This window comes from Cibotium barometz, chromosome 42, assembly GCF_041138505.1.
Source record: "Cibotium barometz isolate CiBa-2024 chromosome 42, ASM4113850v1, whole genome shotgun sequence".
In the NCBI taxonomy this organism is placed as follows: Eukaryota; Viridiplantae; Streptophyta; class Polypodiopsida; order Cyatheales; family Cibotiaceae; genus Cibotium; species Cibotium barometz.
The window spans coordinates 12,483,064-12,510,021 of NC_141087.1; the positions used below are offsets into that span (position 1 = coordinate 12,483,064).

At 44.7% G+C, this 26,958-nt stretch overlaps 1 protein-coding gene across 1 annotated transcript in view; it reads left to right on the forward strand.

The window, feature by feature from the left end:
- Window positions 1-501: 501 nt before the first annotated feature.
- Window positions 502-26,958, forward strand: part of LOC147614175 (dimethylallyl, adenosine tRNA methylthiotransferase) — a 69,631-nt gene continuing 43,174 nt past the window's right edge. Inside the window, exons 1-2 of the mRNA XM_086780712.1 lie at window positions 502-718; window positions 1,081-1,227. Coding sequence (XP_086636838.1) covers window positions 554-718; window positions 1,081-1,227 — 312 coding nt within the window. The 5' untranslated portion in view covers window positions 502-553. The remainder of the gene's footprint in view (window positions 719-1,080; window positions 1,228-26,958) is intronic.

The following is a 26,958-nucleotide window of genomic DNA, read 5'->3' on the forward strand; positions in this document are numbered from 1 at the left end:
TTCATTTTTTCCACATATGCTTGCCCGGAATTATACAAAGGTAGGAGTGTATCAAAGATGTCTTGTGAGCAAGAAGAATTACACTTAAAGGAGGATCCAGATGTTAATGAGCTTTGCTATGGTAACATCCACAAACATAGGCACCATAGATGGTTTGGTGAATGGAGCTCATGGAATATTTCAAAAACAACATTCACTATCAAAGGCTCACATGTAGTAGTGGTAGGCAAACGAGATATCAAGAAGTAAGACTATATACAAACACGACACGATGAGGAGTGGAAACCAAAACATTCGACATCTCCAAAAGAAACCAAACACCCTTACCAACAGGGATAGCACTTGTTGGCAAAAGGATCATCCCCAAGAACAAGAACAATACATCATTTGGAGGGGCTTTAGTCTTCTCACAAAGGCCAAAAATAAAGGCTAGCACTTGTGTGAACAAACACATCATTTGCAAGGGCTTTAGTCACACCTTAGGCCAAAACTAATATAAATATAGAAATATCGCATCATTTTCGAAATTGGGATAAGCTTCAAGCACAGAGAGATGGACGTTTTCAGGAACTCATACGCGGTCACGACGGCTACTACTACTGCTGCTAATCTCCGTGTTGATGCAGCAGCTGCTCCTCTTTACATTCATCGTGGGTTGCCATCCCGTCTCACTTCGTCGAGAGCCTCGCCGTCCCTTCGAATTAGCTGCGTCGGATGGGTGCGTATAACATATTTTGGGTTATTGCACAATTATCATAATTTGGGTTGTTGCACAATTAACATATGAATGATCGTAACCAATCCATGTCTTAGCGTCAGATTTGCAGCTTTGCCGTACACAGTGGTTTCATCTTAGGTCTACTTAGCAACAGAATGCTGATGAATTTGCTGGTTGCTAGACTCCACAACATACCCTTGCCAATCACATGCATTGCATCGTGTATCATGTGTATTGAGTCTCGTCTTCTTTATTAGATGCAAGCATTACTAATTTAGACAATTTTGTTTTGGATTTCTTTATTTTGATATCACCATATAAAGTGCTAATCCTATTAGTGTCTTTATTTTTATTTTTTGCAGGACCCTGAAGGGTTGCTTGGCCGTCCAACAGGTGGACATATTGCCAGACGATCTTTTGAAAAGACCTTGGAGAAAGACAAGGAAGCAAGGGAGGCTTTTGAGAAGCAAGTTCGCAGAGAAAAAGAGGCACGAAGCGCAGCTCGTCAGGTGAGCCCGTTGTGATAAACAACCCTAACGTGCATGAACACAAGTTTGTAGAACGATCATACGAGGTCATTTACGTAGTGGTGGCTGTCCCATGACTAGTCTTGACAACGAAAAGGATTTTCAACAGTAGTTGAATTTGTTTGGAATTTTTATACAAGTTCAAAAGCATATTGACGTACAAACACATTAAGGTTGAAGATAATTGCAAATTGCCATTTTTCAAACCTTCTATTAGTGGTTTCATCCATGGCTGTGGCCCTTTTTTTCAAATGTTATCAACAGGATTGTCATTTGGTGCATGCTCAGGACTCAAGTAGAATTTATTGCCACCAAAATCAATAGGCTAGACTAGTAAATAACAGTTGGCATCATAGTCACAAGAAATGTTTTGAGGTTTGTTTTGTTTCAAGGTTTTTAGGCTTTTGTTTTGAAAGGTTTTGTCCCTCATCTTAGTGCGAGGTTTCAAAAAATACATTTTTAAAACAAATTATGTACATTGAAAAATTTTGTAGAAAACATATTGCAGTGATGAAAAAACACATAAATCATGAAGATATCTCAAACCATTGAAAGTGAAAGCTTATAGGATATTTCACGCCATGAACCATTGACTCATGACTCATGAGTATTGTGGCATACCATAGGTTTCCACGATATTTGATTTTGGTGGATGGTATAGTTTAAAACTGAAAATGCATGTCATGATTCATGAATCAAATGTCATCAAAAGTTACCTAGAGAGCATGAGTCACACCATAGATTAATAGAGTTTAATGTCAACAATGAAATAGCTAAAGCCTAGATCATAGAGTCTGCATGCAAGAAGGATAGGAACTAATGCTCTTCGGGCTCTCCCTCTCTGAATCATCAATGCTAGTACTAGTAGAATGAGAAGCCTTTGGCTCTCCCTTGTCAAATGGTATTCTCTCTCTCTCGGAAGAAGTGAATCACCGCTATGATCTTTGCGACTATGGCTATGGTCACAAGTAGTATCTCCATGTCGGTGGGCATTGGAGGATGATCCACATGTCAAGGTGAAGAGAAGTCATTTAAACATGATGCGTGCTTGGGCCTGGGTCATGCGTCTAAAGCAGGCCTCATCCTCACAAAGGAATTCATATGCTAAATCCTCGATGACCTCATTGTCAATCTCCTCCTCACTTGATACTTTCATCATTGCCTTTGGGCTTCTGAAGCAAAAGAAGGCTTGCTTGTATGTTGCACCTAGGTTTGCTGCTGCTAGACTATCGAGGGTAGAACTCCATAGTGGAGTGTGCAGAACGATAGAGAGAAGAGAACACAATGCTCAAGTATTTGCACGACTCAATGTGTATTAGATTGCTTGATATGATTTGAACTACACCAAGAACATACTTTTATAGGTTGCAAACCTTATCTTTAGACTCACATAAATCACACACACATGGGAACATGACACATGGCACATATCTTATCCAGATAAGAAGGTGTTCACACACTTATAGGTACACTTACACATACGTGAGGTATTCACACCTATACAAACACATATTATGTCACCATTTGGCCACCCAATCGGTCCACCCGTGCTTTCTTATCATATATGTACATTGGACTGGTGTCCATGGCAGTTGTTTATGTCGAGGATTGATGCCACTCATGTGATACTGTAGACTTGGCTTTCTGTTGGGACTTGTGCCTCCGTGTCTATGCTCGGAAATGCTTGGTGGATTGGTATTCCATTGGGTCTGGTACCTCGTGTACTTGCCTGGAGCACGTCTATTTTGGTATAGTCTCATGAACGGGGATTGTCCATACCAATGCTGCATTGCATAGCATCTTTATGTGCTTGCTTGCAATTGAAATTGCATGTTGTTTTCATGCTTGCTTGACCAATGTGTAGTTCCGGGTAAAGGGGACGCCCGCCCGTGAACCGTGCGTGTGAAACTGTCTGCTGACATGGTTGTGTGGCATGTGAATAGGTGGTAAGTATTACCCAATCTAGGCTCAAATAGTCCTTAGGACTTAGCCAATATTTACAAGTGAGTGCGTTCCCACTTCATTAAAGTTTGGGCGCCCAAAAGTCACTTATAAATTATGACCACTTCCAAGTTCACACTCACTGAAGTCCTGAGGCGGACAAGACTCAATGTCCAAGACCTGATCCTCCCCTTTTACTCATAAATGGACATCTCCCCATGTCCCTTCACCTGATTGGACCCCAATTCACTTATTAAGAGAAAATTCGTGTTTTCTCTTCATGAAGATTTTTGGAAGTTGAAAACTCTGTTTTTCCACCATTTCTCTCCATTTCCAAGCTCTCCATAGCCATACCCAACTTGCTAGGGTGTTTTCCAAGCTTCCAAGAGTGTTTCCAAGTGCTAATCACTCTCTTACTCACTCCCAATGACTGAAATTCAGCAAAACAACTCTCATTTTTGCTGTAATTTCTGGTCTTTTTGCTGAAAACCCTAATTTCAGCCTTCCTTTCTCAAGTTGAACCATAGGGGAAGCTTTTCCAAGGTTCCCTTCATCCTCTTGAAGACTTTTGTGGCGAAGAAAGGCGACAAATCAAAGATCTCAACACTCCAAGGACTTACATCGCGAAGACTTCCGCTGTCATCATCGACTCTACTTGCTTTTGGTAAGCTTTTATGCTTAAATATGGGAGAAAGTAGTAGGAGGGAGGAACCGGATTACAAGATCACATACCCTGTGTAGTGTTCTCTTGTCCTATGTGCTCTCTTGCAGATTGTTGCTACCATGTGTTTGTGGAACAATAGAGAGCAGATGGTAGGGAACATGGGCACTTGAGAGGGTAGTGTGGGTTGTAAGTCTACATTGACAACCACTTGTTTGCAATACTGTATTCATATGCATTGGTATGGAAAGCTGGTCAGAAATGCCCATGACACTATGTACTTGATTCTCCCAAGATCAATATACTTTATTTGAGGGAGGGGTCAGTTGTTCCGGCTCATTGTGTGTCTCTTGTCAATTCAGCAATTTACTTCTTGTATTTGAATAAGTGTCCATCAAATCTTAGTGTATTTAAGTGTATTGATTAGCATTGTGTTCAACCAAGTTACATTGGTATCAGAGCATACGGTTCTCTTTCACTTCTATCGTGAGAGACGATCACCGTGAACACCAGCTATCTCTACACTTAGAACATTATGGACAGCCATGTAATGAATGTTGGAGATGCTAATACAAGAGGTAGGAACAATGAAATGCATGCCTCCAATGCTTTACAGGATGAGCAAACTCATGTGGTGCACAATAGGGAACATGAATATGTGGGACAGCCGTCCCGTGGCAAAGAGAAGATGCAGGAAGAAGAGTCCATAGTCTTGAGGCCCGAACTTACTCGTATGCAGGCTCTTCTCCATGCACAACAAGAAGAATTGAATCTCTACCGCTGCGAGGATCCATTGGTACATGACCGTTTGAAGGCCAAGAAAGCTGAATCTTATATGGATCATGCAACGGCAATGATTGCTCAAGAGTTGCACATGCAACCGAGGGATGCAGCACGTGCATACTTGGCTCGTACCGAGGATGCCTATGCAGAAAAGGCAACCATCCCACATGTCTTGGAATCCCCACAAGTGCCCGAACAAGAACTTATGTCTAAGAGGATGAATCTCCATGCTATGGGAGAGGAACAACCAGTGACTTCACGCCATGCAGGAATACCTTATGTAGCCCGTGAAGGATACAATGTTTATGGCAGTGGTCAAAATGTATGTCAAATGCCATTGCCGGTTGAAAATGTGCATGCACAACACATGCATCATGGGCTGCAATTTTCTGTTGGTGCAGGTATTTCGCGTAACTCATGCCTTCGAGTGTGCTCGTGAGGGAGAAGTTATGGCTGAAAATATGTCAATGCATGTTGAGGGGCCAGCCATGCCTCATGCTTACAGGGCACATGTATCTATGCCTTATGCATCACCTTTTGGTCCAAAAATGATACCAGTCACACAGGGGCTGTCCCAATGGACAAACATGGCACACACATGCATCAAAGTCTCGTGACTTCAAAGCCGGAGACAAATCTGTGAACTTTGACACATATCATGGGGAATATGATGCATCAAAGGCACTTGCTTTTATTGCCCAGTTTGATATTGCTTTCAGTGATGAGGATTTCACTCAGAAATCCATGATCCGGCATGTAAGCATGTTCATGAAAGGCACTGCTGCCCATTGGTGGCTCACGGAGAAGCTCTCACTGAATCCTGTTAGATCATGGGAAGAGTTCAAGGAGAGGTTCTATGCCCAATTCTTGCCTCCCAATGCATTGAATGAGATAACGATGAAGTGGGATTGGGTAAAGCAAAATGAGGGGGAATCGGTAAATGCATATGTACAAAAGTTTTGGAAAGTGCTTTTGGAGGTGTCTCCATTTATGCATGTCATCGAGGCGGAAAGGAAGAGAAGGTTTCAATCGGGATTGCAACCCGTGTACAAAGCGGGACTACAAATGTATCCTGGTCATACCTTACACCAATTAATCGTAGCTGCCACCGCCACCGCCACCGAGCAATTGGAACTCAAATTGAGTCGATCCAATAAGGCTAAACCCTCATTTCAAGGCAAAGAGAGGGTTGTCCAAAACTTGCAAAATGATGGACAGCCACCTAAAAAGGACCAAAACCAAGATAAAAATGGTCCCAAGGCTCAAAATAACACTACCAAGAAGCGTCCCTTCAAACTGAGAGACTATGGTCTCACTCCGGAACAGAAAAAGCAATATATGAGTGAGGAGAAATGCTTTACTGGTGGTAGTACCGAGCATATTGGAAAGGCATGCCCAAACAAGAAGAAGCGTGATAATGCAAATGCATCAAAGCCTAATGTGCATATGGTTCCGGATGTGGAGGGCAACACTTCACATGATAGCAAAGATAGGGTTGTATGTAAAGCTTGGGGACAGCTCAAAGGTCAGTCCGCTTTGTTCATGTTTGATGATTGTGCATCTGAAAATTTCATATCCACATAGATGACAGCTGCTTTGGGTATTGAAGTGGAGGACATGCGTTCTCAAATTGAAGCAGGGGCTGCCTTTGTTGGTAGAGAAGTGCAGGTCATGCCTATTTTTGGCAAGTTGCGCATACACATTCAAGGCTATGTGGATCATGAGGATTTTCTTGTGGCGCCTTTAAATGGCTGTGATGTATTGCTTGGAAAGCCTTGGCATACACGTATTGATCCGTGCAAGGCTTCCGGAAATCTCTATGTGGCATAGCCGGTTGGGACACATGAGTGTCAAAGGAATGGAGCAATTGTCTCGTTTGGGTTACTTGCCTTCTCTAAAGTTTTCAAGTTTTCAGTTTTGTGAGCATTGTATATATGGTAGGCAACTACAGTGCCCCCACAAGAAAGCTCTTGGACAGAAAGATGCTCAGTTAGAGCTTGTGCATACAGATGTATGTGAGATGCCTCAGCTTTCTTTGGGAGGGGCAAAATATTTTGTGTCATTTATAGACGATGCCACACGCAAGGTGTGGGTTTATCCTCTTCGTTTGAAGAGTGATACATTCTCAGTGTTTGAGAAGTTTGTTGCTCTTGTTGAGAATCAAACTGGCAAAACACTGAAGGCTTTGCGTTCCGACAATGGTGGAGAGTATATGTCCAAACAGTTTCAGGACTTTTATGATGCTAAAGGCATCAAGAGGGAGCTCTCTACTCCTTATGATCCTCCACAAAACGGGACAGCAGAGAGGATGAACAGGACCATTCAGGAAAAGGTCCGTTCTATGTTGTCACATGCGGCATTACCTCATGGTTTTTGGGCTGAAGCTGTTATGACAGCCGTTCACCTTATAAACAGGTCACCTAACACGAGGCTTGGTGGGAAAGTGCCAGAAGAAGTATGGACAGGGAAGCCTCCGTCATACAAGCACTTGAGAGTGTTTGGTTGCGTTGCGTACGTGCACATACGCAGGGAAATGCGCACCAAACTTGATCCTAAGTCTCACAAATGCATATTCCTAGGATATGGTGACAGAGGTGAAATGGGGTATAGACTTTGGGATCCCATGAATAGAAAGATCATACGCAGCAATGATGTCATTTTTGATGAAACATGCATGTATAAGGAGCCTGCAAGGCAACAGGAGCCTGGCAGAGTCATCTTTGATGATGATGGACATCATGGACAACAACAAAGGGCTGTAAATCAGCCATTACAGCAGGAAAACCAGCCCTTAAATGGTGCTGAAAATGGTCCAAATGGACAGCCAGATATGGCAGAAGATATCCCTATGGATATACCACAGTTAGAGGAGATACCGGGCATGATTTTTCAGCCTTATGGCATGGAACAGGAGCCACCAATGGGTGATATGCAGGCTGGACAGCAACCTGCAAATGATGGTCATTGGGTACGGAGGTCCACTAGACCCTCCAGAGCCCCTGACAGGTTTGTTCCAGGGGTTGACTACTTGATGCTCACTGACTGTGGGGAGCCCTCATGTTATAAGGAGGCTTTACAGAGGGCAGACAAAGCTCTATGGGAGCGTGCCATGAAGTCAGAGATGGATTCTCTGCATAAAAATGGAACTTGGAAGTTGGTGCATTTGCCTGCAGGCAAGAAGGTTTTGCCATGCAAGTGGGTTTACAGGCTCAAAGTTGCACCAGATGCAAAGCCAAGATACAAAGCCAGGTTAGTGGCTAAGGGCTTCAAGCAGGAATATGGTGTGGACTTTGATGAGATCTTCTCTCCAGTGGTCAAAATGACCACACTTAGAGCTGTGTTGGCTTTGGTTGCGCATGATGATCTGGACTTGATTCAGATGGATGTGAAGACTGCTTTTCTTCACGGTGATCTCCATGAGGAGATATATATGCAGCAGCCAGAGGGTTATGCAGTAAGTGGAAAGGAGAAGCTTGTATGCAAGCTGAAAAAGAGTCTTTATGGGCTCAAACAGGCACCAAGAGAATGGTATCATAAATTTGATACATTCATGAAATCTTAGAAATTCAGGAGAAGTGACATAGATCACTGCTTATATACCAAGAAAGCTTTGGATGGCAGTCTATTGATCCTCATCTTGTATGTTGATGATACGTTGATTGCCGGAAAATCTCGTAAGGAGATGGATACCTTGAAACAGAGGCTGCATCAAACCTTTGATATGAAGGATTTGGGTGATGCAAATCACATCTTGGGTATGCGGATACTTCGGGACAGAAATCAGCATGTGTTGTATTTGTCTCAGAAGGAATACATTGGCAAAGTCTTGCAGAGGTTCAATATGGACGGGGGGAAGAAGACTAGTACTCCTTTGCCTCCATATGTGAAACTCAGTGCTATAGACAGCCCACAGTCAGATAGAGACAGGGCTGATATGGCCAAGATTCCGTATGCTTCAGCTTGTGGCAGTCTCATGTATGCCATGGTTGCTACTAGGCCGGACATTGCATTTGCAGTGGGAGTGGTTTCTAGATACATGGCCAACCCTGGCAAGAAGCATTGGGAAGCAGTGAAAGGTGTCATGAGATACCTGAAGGGCACACAGGATATGTGCATTTGCTTTGGCAAACAGGATGCATTAGTGCATGGTTACACGGATTCGGATTATGCCGGTCATCCAGATAACCGGAAGTCTACTACCGGTTATGTGTTTACATTCACAGGAGGTGCTGTGTCATGGATATCCAGGATGCAGAAGTGCACAGCCTTATCTACTACAGAGGCCGAGTATATTGCAGCCACAGAGGCTTGCAAGGAGGCATTATGGCTATCTCGGTTAGTGGTTGATTTGGGTTATACAGGGGATATTCCATTGTTGCATTGTGACAGTCAGAGTGCCATCCAGTTGGCAAAGAACCCTGTCTTTCATGCAAAGACGAAGCATGTGGATGTGAAGTATCACTTCATCAGAGAGGTGATAGAGAACAAGCAAATTCAGCTTGTTAAGATTCACACGGATGACAACCCTGCTGATCTGTTGACAAAGAGTTTGCCTCCGGAGCGGTTTGCTCATTGCAGACACTTGATGGGCATTGGATGAGGCCAGTTTCAGCCTTGATATGGCCTTGTATATTATCATGTACATGCTGATTTTTTCTTTTCCTTTACTTAAGGGCACTTTGCCTTTAAGTGGGAGGTTGTTGGGGTAAAGGCATAATGCCCACCCTTATAGTGTGTACAAGCCCATAAGTTATAGTACATAGTACACTTAGTACTTTTAATGTACTAAGTGCACTATGTGTACTAGTGCAATATACATGTGTGATAGGGGAGTCACACACTCACTTGGTGAGTTGACTTATCCCCACAACTCTCTCTCTCTCTCTCTCTCCCTTGTTCTTCTCTCTGTTTATGTCTCCCACATTAACCTAACCCTAATTCCTGATTCTCCCACACAATTCATGCACTTACTATATGGAAACATTACCTTCTTGGGGTTGATTTCACTGTGAAGACAGATCACCAGAGTTTGAGGTATTTTCTTACTCAAACTAAGTTGTCACAGAAGCATATGAGGATGGTCAATTTCCTCTCTATGTTTCATTTTCAGATCTTGCACACCCGGGAAAGAAGAATGTAGTGGCCGATGCATTGTCACGAAAGCCGATGTAGCAGCTATCTCGGTTGCCTCTCATGGAGACTTGTCTACTATGCGTGATTTGTATCATACGGATGCTGATTTTGCCACTATTTGGGCTGATTTGATGACTGGTCATGCACATGCCTCATATGTGATCAAAGAGGGTTCTCATATGAAAGATAATTACCTATGTGTGGTGTCTGACATGAGGCAAAAGGTTTTGGATGAGTGCCATGCTCTTCCATATGTTGGTCATAGAGGCATAATGCCTACTACGCACGTGATTGAGCGGTATTTCTTTTGGCCAGGTATGCGGAAGAACATGTATGTGCATGTATCACTTGTCAAAAAGTCAAATTTGATAGGCAAAAGGCACCAGGTTTGCTTCAGCCATTGCCTATTCCCACGCAGCCATGGGAAAGTATTACAATGGATTTCACTATGGACTTGCCACGTACCCAACAGGGTAATGATGCAATTCGGACAATTGTGGACAGGTTTAGCAAGCAAGCTCATTTCTTGCCGGTCAAAAAGACCATCAAAGCTGAGCATATGGTTAAAATATATCTTGCACAAGTGTTCAAACATCATGGAATGCCGAAGTCCATTGTGGGGGATAGAGATCCCAGGACTACAAGTCTCTTTTGACGGGTCTTATTTGATAATATGGGCACCAAATTGGACTTCTCATCAGCTTATCACCCTCAAACGGATGGGCAAAGTGACGTTGCAAATTCAGCCGTGTTGGATCTCTTGAAATGCTATGTGGCAGATCAGAAGTCTTCTTGGGAGAAGTACTTACCGCTTGTGGAATTTGCATACAACAACACGGTGCATGCATCTACGGGAAAGGCCCCGTTTGAGATTATTTATGGTAAGGTGGTTTTGCCACCCATCCTTCGCACAAAGGATGAGATATTTGCAGAGCTGATGAGTATGTAAGAGACTTGGATATTACTTTTGCTCAGGTGCGGATCGCCATTGCAAGGTCACAAGACAAGCATAAAAAGGCTGCCGACAAGCATAGAAGGCAATTGGATGTTAAAGAGAATGATTGGGTATTGCTGAAATTTGAGAAAGCAAGACTTGCAAAGAGGCCTGGCAAAGAGGATGCATATCCTAAGCTTGCAACCAGGTACTGTGGGCCTTTTCGAGTGATCGAGAAGATCAATGAAGTGGCTTTCAGATTGGCATTACCTAGTCATTGGCACATACACAATGCTTTTCATGTGAGTCTCCTTCGCAAGTATGTAGGGCCGGAGCCCAGTGAAATGGTCATTGAGGATCCACCAGAAGTGGATGAGCTTGAGGAGATCTTGCAGCCAGAGCAGATTGTGTATCACAAGGAACGTAAGCGTGCTGCAGGCAAAGTTGTGAGGCGTTACCTTGTGAAGTTTAAGAACTATCTTCCCATTGATGCTAAATGGGTAGATGAAGAGTTCTTCAAAGATTGCCCGCGTGTGCTTCAGACATATTTGGATGCTTTTCAGTTGCGGACAACTGTTTAGAAGCCGGGGCACTATTTGGCCACCCAATTGGTCCACCCGTGCTTTCTTATCATGTATGTACATTGGACTGGTGTCCATGGCAGTTGTTTATACCGAGGATTGATGCCACTCATGTGATACTGTAGACTTGGCTTTCCGTTGGGACTTGTGCCTCCGTGCACATGCCCGGAAATGCTTGGTGGATTGGTGTTCCATGGGGTCTGGTACCTCGTGTACTTGCCTGGAGCACGTCTATTTTGGTATAGTCTCATGAACGGGGATTGTCCTTACCAATGCTGCATTGCATAGCATCTTTATGTGCTTGCTTGCAATTGAAATTGCATGCTGTTTTCATGCTTGCTTGACCAATGTGTAGTTCCGGGTAAGGGGACGCCCGCCCGTGAACCGTACATGTGAAACTGTCTGCTGACATGGTTGTGTGGCGTGTGAATAAGTGGTAAGTATTACCCAATCTAGGCTCAAATAGTCCTTAGGACTTAGCCAATATGTCATGTGCATCATAGATGCCATGGACATTCTCAGGGCTAGAACCAGACGAGGCAGCCAGATAAAGAGTAGAATCAGGATGATAGAGCACAGATCACCTTGGGCAGTGAAGACTGGAGACAGGCATGGAGAGCAAACTGAAGAACCAGATGGTTGTCGGCTGCAGGAAAGGGTGTCGCTGGCTGCACACAGGGCTGTCGGCTGCACATTGGAGTGGTCGGCTGTACCAGAAGACAAGGTAGCTGAGAAGCGCATGCATCAGGACCAGTCGGCAGCAATTAAAACAATTGTATGCATTTATGACTGGCCGACCAGTAGTCGGCCAGCATAAAATATGTCCAAGACCTCTATAAAAAGCATAAGTGCTCATCATTGTAAGCATTCTCTCCCACTAGGGGATTGGATCCTTAGAGGTCCCATAGGGGACAGATTTTAGGGTTAACCACCTTAAGGCAGCCAAGGGCTGCAAAATATGTACCCTTTTTGTACCATAGTATATACTGAATTTCCAGCACTTCTCACTCTCTCTCTCTACTCTCTCTCTACCTACGTTTTTGCATCAGATGGTGCGTTTTTGCATCAGAAGGTTTCTAAGAGTGTTTAGGGTTGAAAGAAGACTACCCAGAGCTTCCGCGTGTTACACAATATTTATAAGTGGAGAAGCTCACACACAGAAATGAGAGAGAGAGAGAGAGAGAGAGAGAGAGAGAGAGAGCCAAAAGTGTGGTAGCCACAAAATGCAAGTCAACCCTTGCATGTGTGCCACATCCATATAATATAGAAGTACAAAATATTATATGTAGAGTGTCCTTTCGCACTTGATATCCAAGGGAAAAAACCACATGGAAAAAAGTGCCCTTGGTTAAGCCCTGTTCACACATAGCACTACCATAAGTGAGCATATGCCTACAAATCCCCCCTGTAGTGGAAGTGTGAACTTGTACAAGGTAGGTAGCAGATTACTCTCTGTATGAGAGTAAGCCCAAAGCTTTGCAGAAAGCTGCAAACTTTTCTCGAGGTAAAGCCTTTGTGAATAGATCTGCAACATTATCCTGTGTAGGGCAGTAAGATAAACTGATCTCCCTTGCATGTAACCTCTCTCTGACATAGTGATAATGAATCTCAATGTGCTTGGTACGTGCATGAAATACTGGATTTCGTGCCACGGCCATAGCACTCTGGCTATCAGTGAGAATGGTGGTGGGTGTCTGCTGACACTCACGAAGATCAGCCAATAATCTTCTCAACCATACACAATCTACTGTAGCTGTGAAGATTGCCCTGTACTTAGCCTCACAAGTAGATGTGGCAACAGTGGGTTGCTTTTTACTCAACCAAGATATGCATGAACTGCCAAGAAAAAAACAATTCCCACTGGTGGATTGCCTGGTATCATAATCACCAGCCCAATCTGAATCTGTATGCATAAAGTTGCAAGCTGCCCCCCTTGGGATAGAACAAACCAAGATCCAGGGTACCCTGAAGATAACGAAAAATGCGTTTGACTGCTTGTCAATGCTTTGTGCCTGGGCTGTCCCTAATTCCAACAATTGGTATCAGAGCAGGCATCGGCTCCCAGGGCTACGTCGCCAGCACCCTCCGACTCACGTTCTCCGATTGAGGTGAGCTTTCACGAGCGCTTGCAGGTCCCTATACTCTGCAAATAAGCCTGTGGAGCTTTGTGTTCTCAGAATTCGCATCTGAGGTCGTTTCGGGCCCCGTTTTTGCATTTCAAGTTCTGCACAGGTGTTTTCGTCATTTTGTGCAGAAATTTCGACAGTGCAGTTTTCTGCAAAACATGCATACGTACTCTATTGTGGACCGTGCTACATAGCACGAGTTGTTTTCTGTTCAGTTTTTGCTTCATTACAGGTAGCTTTTGCATCAGTTTCAGTCAGTGGCCATGGCTGATAACAACAATGATGTATTTCGCATGTTGTCTGCTGAAGACAAACTGGATGGAGACAGCAACTACCCACTTTGGGCATACATGATGCAACATGTTTTGGTTGCAAAAGGAGTGTGGAACATTGTGCAGGGTATGGATGTACGTCCAGGTTCGTTGGATGTAGGATCTATTGAGGATGTTGCAGGTTCTAGCAGCTCTACTGTTGCTGCTGTTTTACCCACTGCTGAACAAGCTCGTTGGGATGGTAAAGATGCGCAGGCTCATGCCTTGATTGCACTTTCTGTCAAACGTAACATCACCACACATATTCGTTCAGCTAAAACAGCAAAACAGGCTTGGGATATTCTAGTTGGTTTGTATGCAGGTCGTAACGAGGCAAAAATCTCTTACCTGCGTAAAGAGCTAGAATTGAAGATTATGCAGGAAGATGATGACATGAATGTTTTTCTTGCTGAGATTAAAGATCTCAAGGAACAGTTGATTTCTGCAGGTGAGATTATTCCTGATCATTCTCTTGTGCAGACTGTTCTTGATGCTTTACCTGAGACATATCAGACTTTTGCTTCCACGTGGAGACTTCTTACTGAGGACAGACCTGATGCTGTCAAGTATGATACTTTAGTCAACAAGCTCTTGCAAGAAGCGCAGTCTAGGCAAAACAGGGCCAGGCAGCGTGCAGTTGATCAAGCATTTATTGCTGCCCAGCAGCAGAGAAGAAGTGGTAAGGCAGCCCCTTCCGCTGTTTCTTCTCTTATTAGTAGGTCTGCAACTTCTTCTCCTTCCACAGGTAGCAACAATAAGTCTGAGAAGGCTCTTGATAAAGGCAAGAAAAAGACCAGGTGCAACTATTGTAAGGCAAATGATCATTCCATTAAGAATTGCCCTAAGCTAAAGGCTAAAGAGGCAAAGAAGAAAGAGTCAAATGCAGCCACAATAGCGGATGCTTTTACAAATGCAGATTCTGCAAATGTTGTGCAGGATACAGAATGGGCGTTTAGCGTGTATTGCCAGTATGACCCATCTGTACATGATGCATGTTTGGCAGTTTCTGTTGACTCTAATGTATGGTATTTTGACTGTGGTGCTACAAAGCACATTACCTCGCATCGTGATATGTTCACTTGTCTTGAGGCTGTCTCTAATGGGAATACTGTCACATGTGCCAATAATGCTTCTTACCCAGTGAAGGGCGTTGGTAAAATTATGCTTACTGCTGCAAATGGCAGCGCTTTCACACTTTCAGATGCTTTGTATGTGCCAGGGATAAAGAAGAATCTATTGTCTGTCTCTGTGCTTGCTAGACTTGGACTTGTAGTCATTTTTGTGGATGACAGATGTACTGTTCATGATTTGACTTCTGGTGATACGATTATTGCATCTGGCACCTTGTTTCGTGGGCTGTATAGGCTCAATTCTTATGACAAGTGTGTGGAAGATTCAACAAATGCAGTTTCTGATGAAAAGGCAGTTTCAGATGCAAAACTATGGCATGCTCGTTTTGGTCATCTGAACTTTGCTAGTTTGCTGCGTTTGCAGAAATTTGATATGGTTGCTTCATTGCTCCCTCTTGAGGCACTATTGAAACATGTGTGTGAATGCTGTATTTTGGGCAAAATGCAGCGTTTTGCGTTTCCAAAGGATGGTTCTGTGCAGGCCACTCGCAAATTGCAACTTGTACATAGTGATGTATGTGGGCCTATGCAAACTCCGTCATTTGGTAAATACTTGTACTTCGTAACTTTCATTGATGATTACTCAAGGCATGCATGGGTATATCCACTGAAGGCAAAGTCCGAAGTGTTTTTGTGCTTCAAACAGTTTTTTCTTATGGTTGAAAATGTATCCAATTGTACTGTGGGTACCCTCCGTTCTGATCGAGGGGGGGAGTACATGTCTAAAGAGTTTGATGCATTTCTGGCTAGTCGTGGGATAAAACACCAATGTACAGTGCCGTATACCCCTCAGCAAAATGGTGTTGCTGAGAGGAAAAACAGGTCACTTATGGAGATGGCACGATGTATAGTCAAGAGCCAAGCTTTGCCACATGCGTTTTGGCTTGAGGCTGTCATGTGTGCTGCATATGTACTCAACAGGTGTCCCACTAAGGCCTTGCAGTCTATTACTCCATACGAAGCTTGGCATGGCAGGAAGCCTTCTATTGGTCACTTGTGTATCTTTGGTTGCTTGGCCTATGCTTTAGTGCCTGTGCAACAACGCAGAAAATTGGATGATAAGGCTGTCAAATGCATTTTTGTTGGCTACAGTGCTGAGAGCAAGGGTTACAGATTGTATCATCCGCAGTCTAAGCGTATCTTGATTAGTCAAGATGTTGTTTTTGTGGAAGATGTTGTGCAGCCTTTGTTATCATGTACCAAAGAGACAGGTGTGAGCTCACGGGATGTATTTGATACATTGTTGCCTCTGTTTACAGGTGGGAATTCAAATGTAAGTCCTAATGAGGCAAATATTCAGCCTATGCAGATTTCAAACGACATCATAGATCAGCCTATTTCTGATGCAGATTTACAGGATGTAATTTTTGAGGATAGGGCTGAAAATGAGCAGGCTAGAGGTATGCCTAAATGGCTGGTGCAAACCTTGCGTGATAGTAAAATTGATGCACCTATATCTAGTCGTACTTGTTCAGGTTTTCAGCATGGCTCTTATGCATCAGATTGTTATGCTTTGGCTGTGTCTAGTATGTGTGAAGAGAACCTCTTTCATTTGATGAGACACAAAAATCAGAAAATTGGTTGGCTGCAATGCAAAGTGAATATGATGCTATAATGAAGAATGGTACATGGTCTTTGTGTGATTTGCCTATTGGTAAAAAGGCCATTGGATGTAAGTGGGTTTTTAAGTTGAAACGAAAGCCAGATGGCAGTGTTGATCGCTATAAGGCTAGACTTGTTGCAAAAGGTTATGCTCAAGAAAAGGGCATTGATTTTGATGAGACCTTTGCTCCCACTTGTCGTATGACTATCATTCGTAGCATTTGTGCATTGGCAGCTCATAATGGTTGGAATGTACATCAGTTGGATGTACATTGCGTTCTTGAATGGAGATTTGCATGAGGAGGTGTATGTATCGCAGCCTCGTGGTTTTGTTCAAAGAGGGCAGGAAAACAAAGTGTGCAGGTTGAAAAAGGCTTTATATGGTTTAAAGCAAGCTTCACGAGCTTGGTATGAAAAGATACATGCATATTTGACTGCACATGGTTTTCAGAATAGTCCAACAGAAAGCACTTTGTATGTTAAATGTGTGGATGATGTACATCTAATCATTGCTCTCTATGTCGATGACATGCTGCTCACAGGACTCAATAAAAGTCATATTGCTGATTTTAAGGCTGATTTGAATGCCTCTTTTGAGATGTCAGATTTGGGGCATTTGCATCATTATTTGGGGATACAATTTAAGCAGTGTGATGGAGGTATTGCTTTGTGTCAGACAAAGTATATTGAGATATTGTTGCGGAGATTTGGCCTTGAAGACTGCAAGCCTATTGCTACTCCAATGGAGACAGGTTTGAAGTTGAGTCTTCATGATGCTGGAGATCACTTTGATGTCACACTCTATCAGAGGACCCAATAACATGCTGCTCACAGGACCCAATAAAAGTCATATTGCTGATTTTAAGGCTGATTTGAATGCCTCTTTTGAGATGTCAGATTTGGGGCATTTGCATCATTATTTGGGGATACAATTTAAGCAGTGTGATGGAGGTATTGCTTTGTGTCAGACAAAGTATATTGAGATATTGTTGCGGAGATTTGGCCTTGAAGACTGCAAGCCTATTGCTACTCCAATGGAGACAGGTTTGAAGTTGAGTCTTCATGATGCTGGAGATCACTTTGATGTCACACTCTATCAGACAGCTGTTGGTTGTCTCATTTATGTATGCATTACGAGGCCGGACATTCAGTTTGTAGTCTCACAGGTGAGCAGGTTTATGCATAGCCCAGGGTCTCAGCATTGGAAGGCAGTTAAACGCATCTTTCGCTACTTGAGTGGCACCATACATCTTGGGTTGTTTTATCCCAAGGGGGGATCGTTGCCGCCAGATTTACATGCTTTTTCGGACTCAGATTGGGCTGGTTGCTATGACACAAGAGTGTCCACAAGTGGTTTTTGTTTCATGCTCGGTAGCTCATGCATATCTTGGTTGAGCAAGAAGCAACCTACTGTGGCCACTTCTAGTTGTGAAGCTGAGTACAGGGCAGCTTTCACAGCTACGGTTGAGTGTGTGTGGCTCAGACGGCTTATGGCTGACTTGGGTGTTGGACAGGAGTCTGCCACCTCTATCTTCACTGACAGTCAGAGCGCATTGGCAGTTGCGAGAAACCCAGTTTTTCATGCTCGCACAAAGCACATTGAGGTGCATTATCACTATGTCAGGGAGAGACTCTCAGCAGGAGAGATCAGCTTGGCCTATGTGCCAACACAGGACAACCTCGCCGATCTTTTCACAAAGGCGCTTTCTCGTGAGAAGTTCGAAGCTTTCCGCAAAGCTTTGGGCTTGCTCCCCTTTGTGAACTGATCTACTTCGGGCATGGCACTCCCCTATACATGAGTGCCAGCTCTCGTTCACACCATCACTCCCAAGGGGGATTTGTTGCCATGTATATATAGGCAGTGATGTGTGTGAACACACTTAGGACCGCCGGGGCACTTTTTTCCTCTTTAGGAGGTTTTTTCTTCCGGCTTGTATATACGCCCATCCTTCTAGGGCTAACTTATCTTTTGTACATTGACACAATCTAATACATTGTGTGTTGTGTGCATTCTTGCTTCTTCTTCTCCAAGCTTTGTGTGCTTTCCTGCAACCCTAATTCCAACAATGGGCTCCACCGATCCATGATGATTCACAGTTGTATCCAGACACATGCACACTTCTTCTTTTCTTTCTCTTCTTCCGATGACCAGAAGAACACAGTTGTATTATTTTTTGTCTCATAGGCCGACTTTGGCCTCTCGTAGACGTTAATATATCTTTCTTTCTTTCTCTCTCTCTCTCTCTCTCTCTCTCTCTCTCTCTCTCTCTCTCTCTCTCATTTCTCTGTGTGAGCTTCTCTATCCTGCACCTAACCCTAATGTGCAGGTTTGTGTGTGTGAGTGTGTGAGTCCAACACCAACAATTGGTATCAGAGCTTCAGTCCAGGGCTTGCAGCTGACTGTGGATTTCCGTCGACGAATTTCCGTCGAAAATGCAGATTTCGTCCGCCGCCTGGTCTTCGCCGCCCAGCCAACCACCGCCGCCCCGCCGGCTTCGTTAGTGGCCAAGTCTCTGCCGCCGCCAGTTCCGCCCAGCTCCTTCAGCGGTGCGACTGCGCAGGCAGCCACCTCCGCCCAGCATGGCCGCCCCTGCTGGCGGCTCTACCCCGCCTATCGCCACCTCCGCCCCACTCGGCCGGCACCTCCGCTGGCATCAGGACCGCCGCCGTCGCCCCGAGTCTCCAGGCACAGCTGCAGCTCCGGCGACTGCCCGTCGGCGCTCAGGCCACCGTTGGCAGTCCACGTCGACCTGCATTTGCCTACCCCGACACCTGCACCTGGTTGCTGGTGGCCACACGCTGCCCTCTCCTACTGACGCCTGCAATACAAGTCTCTACCATCCGTACTGCACTCGCCTGCAGGTACTTTTCATGTGAGTAAAAATATGCATAAAAATATACAAATTTTGCAGACACTACAGTGCAGGTCAGATTCAAAGAAAAGTTGCAGGTGATACAGGGTTCAGACAATTTGGGGGAGGCCAAATTGAAAAATTGGACATGTTGCTTTGCTTGCAATTTGGGGGTTTTCCAAATTGAGGTCAAAATCAGCAAATTGAGCCTCTTTCAGCTGCAGAAATTTGGGGCTTTTGTGAAAATTGGCCAATTAAATGCACATTGAAGCGATTGGAGTGCATAAAAATTGGGGCTTTTCAGATTGGAGCATGTAATTGGGCATTACAGCTGTGATTTGTCGCGTATGTATACACATTGTGTGTAATTGGACAATTTGGTGCAGGTTTACACTTGCTTCAGTTTGCAGGCAAACATTTGCACAGGACATTTGGTTGCCTGGCAGTGCACATTGGTGCTTGGTTTGCTTGCAAGTATATTTTGTTGACATAGCTCAAAATGCTACAGATGTATTTGGTGTGCTCACCCAGGAGGACAAGTTGGATGGATCTAACTACTCCCTCTGGAGTTTCATGATCCGTAATTTGCTGTGGTAGCCAAAGGGCTTTGGGGCATCGTGTGTGGTGATGACACACGCCCACTTACCATATAGCCAGCCACACCTCAAAGGGGAGGTGCTCAAAGAGCTCCTCATGTAGAACCTGCTCCCACACAAGAGCAAAAGAGATGGGACTCTAGGGATGCACAGGCCATGTCATTGATAGCCCTTTCAGTGAAAAGGACTATTATTCTGCACATTCGTTCTTGCAAGACTTCGAAGCTTGCATGGGACACATTGGAAGCAACGCAACGAGGCAAGAGTTGCCTACTTGAAGAGGCAATTGGATCTTCTTTCTATGGATGAGGGTGATTCCATGGCAGATCATCTCACCAAAGTGAAAGATTTGCAGGAACAATTGCTCAACATTGATGAGGTTATCCCAGACAGACAGCTGGTCACCAACACTCTTCATTCTTTACCACCTTCCTACTTGGGCTTTCACACCTCTCTCAACCTCTCAATGAGAGGAGGTGGTGATCCCGTCACTTTTGAAGAGCTGGTGGGTTTACTCTTGCAGGAAGAGCAAACAAGAGCAAACTTAGCGAGCAACCGTGGTGGAGACAAGGCATTTACAGCCAAGGATAAGGGTAAAGCAAAGAGCTTTAAGCACGGGGGACAACAGTCTAGCAAGGCTGGTCATGGACAGCCCTCTTCTTGTCATGTGCACAGTGTGTATCTACCGTGTGCTACACGCACACAAGACTAGTTTCGAGGCTTGGGGAAGCTTGGAACTAGGCAAGCTGATTGACGAGCTGAGTTAGGGATATACTAACGGGCGGGCTCCCAAGTATGGACAGGCGGGCGCCCAAGTGTGGACGCCCGATGACCGGCCAAGAGCCTATAAAAGGGTGGCCAAGGTTAGTTATTGGGATATAGAGAGTCTCGCGAGTTTGTGAGAGCTCTATAGTCTTGGAGCCTGGATCTAGTGCAGACGTGCACCTGCTTTACGCAGCCCAGGCCGGCGGCAATCTCGAGGCCCGCGAGGGCAGCTTCATGGCGGTATGAGACATTGCGAGGAGGAGATTGGTTGGTACGTCAACCTAGTTAGCTCAGCTCCTGGCTCGGAAGGGACAGCCGAGACTGGGCTTGCCCACAACTGTCATGGTTGGGAGGTGAGTCAGGCCTGCACCCCCTTGTTGTTTGTTCGTTTGTTTGCAGGATTCAAGTCTCGTACCAAGAACGATCACGAGGAGATGGTATCAGAGCATACCTCGTGAACGAGCAAGTCGGTAGGTAGAGAAGATGAGGTCGAAGAAAGGTATGTGTTAAAAAAGCTTGCTGTTTTTTCTATGCATACTGCTGTTTTCAGATTCAGTATGTGTTTTTCTTCATCAAAGAAACCCATGTTGATGGGAGGTGGTAGTCTAAGTAGGGTCGTTTGCTTTGCAAAGAAGAGGAGAGATTCGTTGTGCAATCACATGAACTGCAGGGAGAGAAAACAGAAAAAGCACGTTGCTTTCGGGTGAACGTGAACGAGTGAGAGAGAGAGCACGCGTGTGAGAAGGTGGACATGCTGGCAAGTGGGCATACTGGCCGGGTGCTGCTGGTCACGTGCGGTTGGCCGGGTGCAGTTTGATGCTGCCGATGGTTGAAGGCGCAAGTGAATAGGTGGCCAGGGCCAGTAGGCTGGCAGGCGCCCAGGCCTACGCAGCCAGGCAGCCAGGCCTACGCAGGCGCCTAGGCCAGGCCGGCAGGCACCCAGGCCAACGTTGCCATGATGCCCAGGCCCACGCCGCCTAGGCTAGGCGGGCAGGCGCCCAGGCCAGGCCAGGCAAGGCAGGTGCCCAGGCCCACGCCACTTGTGGCCAGGCCTACACGGGCTGTCGTTGGCGAGAAGGCACCGGCAGCGAAGGTATCGGCAGAGACACAGGTGACGACAGCAGCCGACAGGCGAGGTGGCCGACGGCAAGAAAAAAGCACGCCTGTAGCCCGGTGGGTGACGCTAGCAGCTCTAATCCAGGAGGAAAGAGAAAAAAAATAAACAAGGAAAGCACACGTCTTTTTTTGGGCTTTCGTTTTTTTTAGTTTAAATTTTTTAAAAAAAGTTTAAAAAATTCCCTCCTCCAAGGTTTCAAGGTGTTTTATTTTTTTTAAAGAAACTAGAATATATATATATATATATATATATATAAAAACACAAAAGCAAAAGCCAAAGATAGCTTTTGGGGGCTTTTAGTTTTTGTGGAAACCTTTATAAACCCCTTAAGTGGGCTTCTTGCCACACATCTCTCAAGTTTTCAAGCTCCCAAGCTCTCAAGTTCACTCGCACTTCGATTTTTCTCTCCACTTGCCCTCTTCATGATGTCGACCCACGAATCGGAGTTGGAGCCCCTTGTGGAACGCGAAGGCTTGCCGGCTACGGAAGGTACCGATGCCGATCTTTTTGACGATTTTGTGTCAAAATCAGATTTCCAAGAGTTCAAAGTAGCTCTCGAAGCTTCTTCGTCGGAACGTCAGGCAAGCACAAATCGCAGCCCAGTTGCAAGCTTTGTAGAACTCCATCGCTCTATTGACCACTACCCTCTCTACTTTATCGGGTATGGATACCTGGGTCTCTGCTTTGGGTCCCAACATTACTCCGGAACCATTCGGGGGCGAGCAAAAGCAGCGCACCAAGGAGATCGTGGACACGTGGCTACATAAGTGGCAATTTCACTTTCAGTTTCATCCATATGATGATGGAAAGAAGATCCAGTTAGCAGCAGGTTTCCTGTCCGGCAAAGCTTTGCTTTGGTGGAAGGAACTCAACCCTAAGCCAACGACTTGGGCACAATTCGAAGACGTCTTCAAGAAAGAATTCCTCAAGAAAGAGGATGATTATGATGTTGTTGCCCGGTTTTCAGCTTTGACCATGACCTCGCAGCACCTCACTTATGAGGTCTACCTCCAGAAGTTTCGGGACTTGCAGATGAAAGCTACAAAGATGGATCCCACTACTCTTTTGGGGTTTTTCGTAGCTGGCTTACCAGACTCGTACCGTTTATAGGTAAAAAATAACAAATGTAAAACATTGGACGAGGCCATTCATTCAGCTCGTATCTATGATGATACAATGGTCTCTTCCAAGTCGAAACCCATTATCGAGCAGGGAAGAATTCAAGTTCGACACGAGCGAAGAAGAAACGACTCCTTAGGGCTTTAAAGCTCAAGAAGGAAGGACGACGTTTTATCTGCGAAGAAAAAGGACACATGCGTAACGAGTGTCCAAAGCAAAAGGATACCAAGACAAGTTGGGGAAGCTTGGAACTAGGCATGCTGATTGACAAGCTGAGTTAGGGATATACTAACGGGCGGGCACCCAAGTATGGACGGGCGGGCGCCCAAGTGTGGACGCCCGATGACCGGCCAAGAGCCTATAAAAGGGTGACCAAGGTTAGTTATTGGGATATAGAGAGTCTCGCGAGTTTGTGAGAGCTCTATGGTCTTGGAGCCTGGATCTAGTGCAGACGTGCACCTGCTTTACGCAACCGAGGCCGGCAGCAATCTCGAGGCCCACGAGGGCAGCTTCGTGGCGGTATGGGACGTCGCGAGGAGGAGATTGGTCGGTACGTCAACCTAGTTAGCTCAGCTCGTGGCTCGGAGGGAACAGCCGAGACTGTGGGCTTGCCCACGGCTGTCATGGTTGGGAGGTGAGTCAGGCCTGCATCCCCTTGTTGTTTGTTCGTTTGTTTGCAGGATTCGAGTCTCGTACCAAGAACGATCACGAGGAGATCCGTAGAGATTTGACAGGTACGTCAATTACTGTACTTTCTCGCCCTAGTACTTGTTGTGATTGTCTGTTCAATTCTAAAGTATTTGGCTTGCATGATCTTCTCCGAGTTTATGGAGAAGTGAATGGCCATAAGATTCACATTCTTCTAGACCCTGGTAGCTCACACAACTTTGTTAACTACAAACTTGTGCAGAAATTGAGTCTTGATACGACACCCAGCGATCATACCTATGAGGTACGCCTACCTGCGAGAAGGCAAGTATGGGATCGAAAGGTGGAGATGCTTCCAATCCAGATTCAGGACTACAAAGATACTCTGGAATGCTATGTAATGCACCTAGAGAATGTAGACTTGTTATTAGGGATTGAGTGGTTTAAGACTCTTCAAGTCCAGATAGGTTGGTCTAGTCACATTTTTTCTTTTCAGCATAAGGACACCCAGTATAGTATTTTAGGTGATTGTATTCATCCCTCTCAGGGACCTCTTGTAAATACAATTGATTTTGGAAATATAATGGATTCTTCTTTGTATACCGCTTTCCATTGTGTATTGATTCCACTTTCTTTCTTTCTCATCCCTTCCATGGATGTAAATGAATTAAGTGTGTTTGAAAGCAAAGAATTACAGAAGATACTTGATTCGTTTCAAGACGTATTTCCTAAGGAATTGCCATCGGGTTTACCACCTGAACGGGCAGTAGATCATCGTATTGACTTGATCCCTGGTGCTCATCCTGTCAGTATTCCACCTTACAGGATGAGCCAAGCTGAGAAAGATGAGTTGGCTAAACAACTCCAAGATTATTTGAGGATGGGCCAGATCCGTCCAAGTAAATCACCTTGGGATGCACCTGTGTTGCTTAGGAGAAAGAAGGACAACACCTGGAGAATGTGTATAGATTACAAGAGATTGAACAAGTTGACCATTAAGAACCGTTATCCTCTCCCTAGATCAGATGACCCGATTGACCGGTTAGCAGGAGCGAAATATTTCACGAAGATAGATTTACGTACTGGCTACCACCAGATACGTATTCATGAAAGGCATGTCGAAAGAACCGCCTTTCGGACTAGGTATGGCCATTACGAGTTTCTCGTATTACCTTTTGGGTTAACCAATGCTCCAGCCACTTTCCAGCAAATGATGAACGATCTTTTTCGTGAACATTTGGGGAAATTTGTGGTGGTGTTCCTGATGATATTTTGATATATAGCCGTACTCTTGAGGATCATGTCAGACACCTCACGATTGTCTTATCTATTTTAAGACAGAATCGACTATATGCTAAGTTAAGTAAATGTGAGTTCTTTATGACGGACATCATTTACTTGGGACACAAGATCACTCGAGATGGATTGCATTACCAAAAACGTAGAGAGTCCAAAAGCGGTTCGAAAAGCCGTTTTATGGACATCTTGAGGTGCCACTCTGATCTGGTGATAGCCACTTTTAAGATCAATGCGGCTAAAACAAGCAGCTCCTGCCAGTTTATCCAAAATATCATCAATGCGTGGAATAGGAAACATGTTCTTAATTGTGATCTTATTCAAGGCATGATAGTCCACACACATGCATTATGAACCATCCTTTTTCTTTATCTATAAAACTGGCGAATGATAGGGCTTCAGAAGAGCTAGGGCGTACTAGCTCTTTCTCAAGCAAGTCGTTAACTTGTGTCATAACCTCCTCTTGTTGCTTGGCACTTACCCTATAAGGTGGCCTATTAGGAGGAGAACTACCCGGAATTAGATCAATGTGATGATCTTCGGGTCTCTCTGGCGGTAATTCACTAGGCAAAGCATCACAAAAACAATCGCTAAAACCATGTAAAAACTTTACCCTTTCTTGTGTTAAATGATCCACATTCACATTAACTTGAGTATGTTCGACTTTATCTCTGACAAAAACCAAGTAGGAACAAGTACACTTTCTCATTACTTTGCGAATTTGTACATGATTGACAATAGGTATGGTCCTTCGTGGAGTACCAGCATCTATAACTACTTCCCTACCTCTCTGCAAAAAGTTCATTTTCTTGGAGTATATATATATATATAACCACTTCCCTACCTCACTGCAAAAAGGTGATTTTCTTGGACTTACAGTTTTGGCTCCATACGAGCATGCCAGGGCATTCCCAACAATACATCATAACAGCGTGGAGCAACCAAGAAGCTCTCATGTTCTAGATAGCCCTAGATATGAATGCGAAGTTTCCCAATGTTAGGAGTTACATTAACCCCTTTACCAGCAAAAGTAGCATCTGCATACCATAATCTAATACATCCAACCCAATAGCTACAGCCATCTCCTCAGAGATAAAGTTATTTGTAGATGCATCGTCAAAAAGAAAGAGAGCGGGCTGATCCTTCAATTGTCCCATGGTTTTGCTCTCAGCAGGTTGCCCATTCTTACCCTGCACATCGGGAATCACATTCACATTAGGTTTCTCTACAGTGTCCCCTGCATTCTTGGGATTACTTGGACACTTAGGATACAAGTGTTCCTTGCTGCCACATCCAAAACATTTCCCATCTGGTATGTAATCAAGTCTCTGCTGTTTGGACAGCCCATGATCAAAGAATTTACCCCCTGGCTTCTTAAGCGAGCCTTCTTTGTGTCTGAGGGACCTTTCTGGTCACTTTTATGGGGCTGTCCCCCCTTTTTTTGGTCATAACCAGCCCTGTTTTTGCCCTTGTATGAGTCTGAAAATGACCTGTTTTTGGGCAAAACATGCAACCGTTCTGCCACAATAGCCGAAAGAATGAGTTTCTGAAGTGTCTGATTTGGATACACCTCAAGGCTGTCCTGTATGACGGACTGGAACCCTTCCTCAAACTTCCTTTTCCTCTCTTCTTCGTCAAGAGATATGAAAGGAATTACTTTCAGCAGCACCTTCCAAAATTTGGCCACATAAGTCTACATAGACTCACCCTCTTCTTGCTTAAGCCAATCCCATTCCTTCTTCACATTGTCAGCAAAGTTTGTCGGCAAAAACTGTGCATAAAACTGCCTCTTAGAATGAGTCCATGAAAGAGCTGCAGTGCCATTCAACAATTTGGCCATCCACCAATCACTGGCCGTGTCCTTCAAGTGCATGCCTACATGTCTCAACTTAAACTTCTCTGTGAAGTCTCCATCACAAAAAGCTATCTCGAATTGCCTGCCAAATGCAAGAGCCTTTGTAGTATCCATCTTTCCATGGAAATTTTCAAACTTAACATCCTTGTCTCCCGATTTGAATTCTTGGGTCTTCTTCCTACTGCGTGACTTGCGAGGAGAATCAAATCTCTCTCTCTCTCTCTCATTCCTAGAATGAGAAGAGCCTTCATGCTTGAAGTATC